Source organism: Corvus kubaryi, unplaced genomic scaffold (assembly GCF_017639235.1).
Source record: "Corvus kubaryi isolate FWS band 111438036 unplaced genomic scaffold, C.kubaryi_AGA036_p1.0 36684, whole genome shotgun sequence".
Lineage (NCBI taxonomy): Eukaryota > Metazoa > Chordata > Aves > Passeriformes > Corvidae > Corvus > Corvus kubaryi.
The window spans coordinates 1-1,350 of NW_024580920.1; the positions used below are offsets into that span (position 1 = coordinate 1).

Consider the following 1,350-nt stretch of genomic DNA (forward strand, 5'->3'; position numbering starts at 1 on the left):
GCTTTGATTTTTCCCTGGAATTCCCATCCTGGAGCTGATTTTTCCCAGATTTCCCATCCTGGGGCTGATTCTTCCCTGGAATTCCCATCCTGGGGCTGATTTTTCCCTGGAATTCCCACCCAGGCTTTGATTTTTCCTTGGTTTTCCCATCCTGGAGCTGATTTTTCCCTGGATTTCCCATCCCAGCTTTGATTTTTCCCGGGATTCCCCTTCCGGGGCTTATTTTTTCCTCCCCCTTTTCCCCCTTTTCCCCTTTTTTCCCCGTTTTTTCCCATTTTCCCCTCTTTTTTCCCCCTTTTTCCCCTTTTTCCCCTTTTCCCCCTTTTTCCCCTCTTTTTCCCCCTTTTTCCCCTTTTTTCTCTTTCCTTCCCTTTTTTCCCTTTTCCCTCTTTTTCATCTCTTTCCCTTTAATTCCCTTTTTTTCCCCTTTTTCCCTTTCCTTTTTCCCCTTTTCTTCTGTTTTTTCCCTGTTTTTTCTTCCTTTTCTTCACTTTTTTCCCCTTCTTTCCCTCCCCTTTTCCCTTCCCTCTTCCCTCCCTTTTCCCTCCCCTTTTCCCTCCCCTCTTCCCTCCCTTTCTCCCACAATTCCGGGAATTTCCCCTTTTCCAGGAGACCTTTGATTACATCGGCAGCTCCCGGATGGTTTTTGACATGGAGCAGGAGAAATTCCCGCTGCGCCTGGAGAACATCGGAGCCTTCCTGGAGCTCGGCCAGGTGGGAAAACCTCGGGAAAACCTTGGGAAAACCTCGGGAAAACCCCGGGAAAACCCTGGGAAAACCCCGGGAAAACCCCAGGAAAAACCTCAGGAAAAGCTCAGGAAAACCCCGGGAAAAACCTCGGGAAAACCCCAGGAAAATCCTGGGAAAACCCCGGGAAAAACCTCGGGAAAAACCCGGGAAAACCTTGGGAAAAACCTTGGGAAAACCTCGGGAAAACGTTCCCAGAGATCTGCCAGCCTGCGATTCCCACCCAGGGCCCTGGAATTCCCCGGAATTCCCACCCAGGGACTGATTTCTCCCTGGAATTCCCATCCCAGCTTTGATTTTTCCCTGGAATTCCCATCCTGGAGCTGATTTTTCCCAGGATTTCCCATCCTGGGGCTGATTTTTCCCTGGAATTCCCATCCCAGCTTTGATTTTTCCCGGGAATTCCCATCCTGGGGCTGATTCTTCCCAGGAATTCCCATCCTGGGGCTGATTTTTCCCTGGAATTCCCACCCAGGCTTTGATTTTTCCTTGGTTTTCCCATCCTGGAGCTGATTTTTCCCTGGATTTCCCATCCCAGCTTTGATTTTTCCCGGAATTCCCATCCTGGGGCTGATTTTTCCCAGGATTTCCCATCCCAGAGCT

The 1,350-nt window shown here is 49.9% G+C and overlaps 1 protein-coding gene across 1 annotated transcript in view; it reads left to right on the forward strand.

Moving 5' to 3' along the window:
- Nucleotides 1-545: 545 nt before the first annotated feature.
- The window catches only part of NCSTN (nicastrin), a gene marked incomplete at its 5' end in the record, with an annotated part of 13,869 nt that continues 13,064 nt past the window's right edge, over nucleotides 546-1,350 (forward strand). The window contains one exon of the mRNA XM_042020024.1: nucleotides 546-714. Coding sequence (XP_041875958.1) covers nucleotides 546-714 — 169 coding nt within the window. The remainder of the gene's footprint in view (nucleotides 715-1,350) is intronic.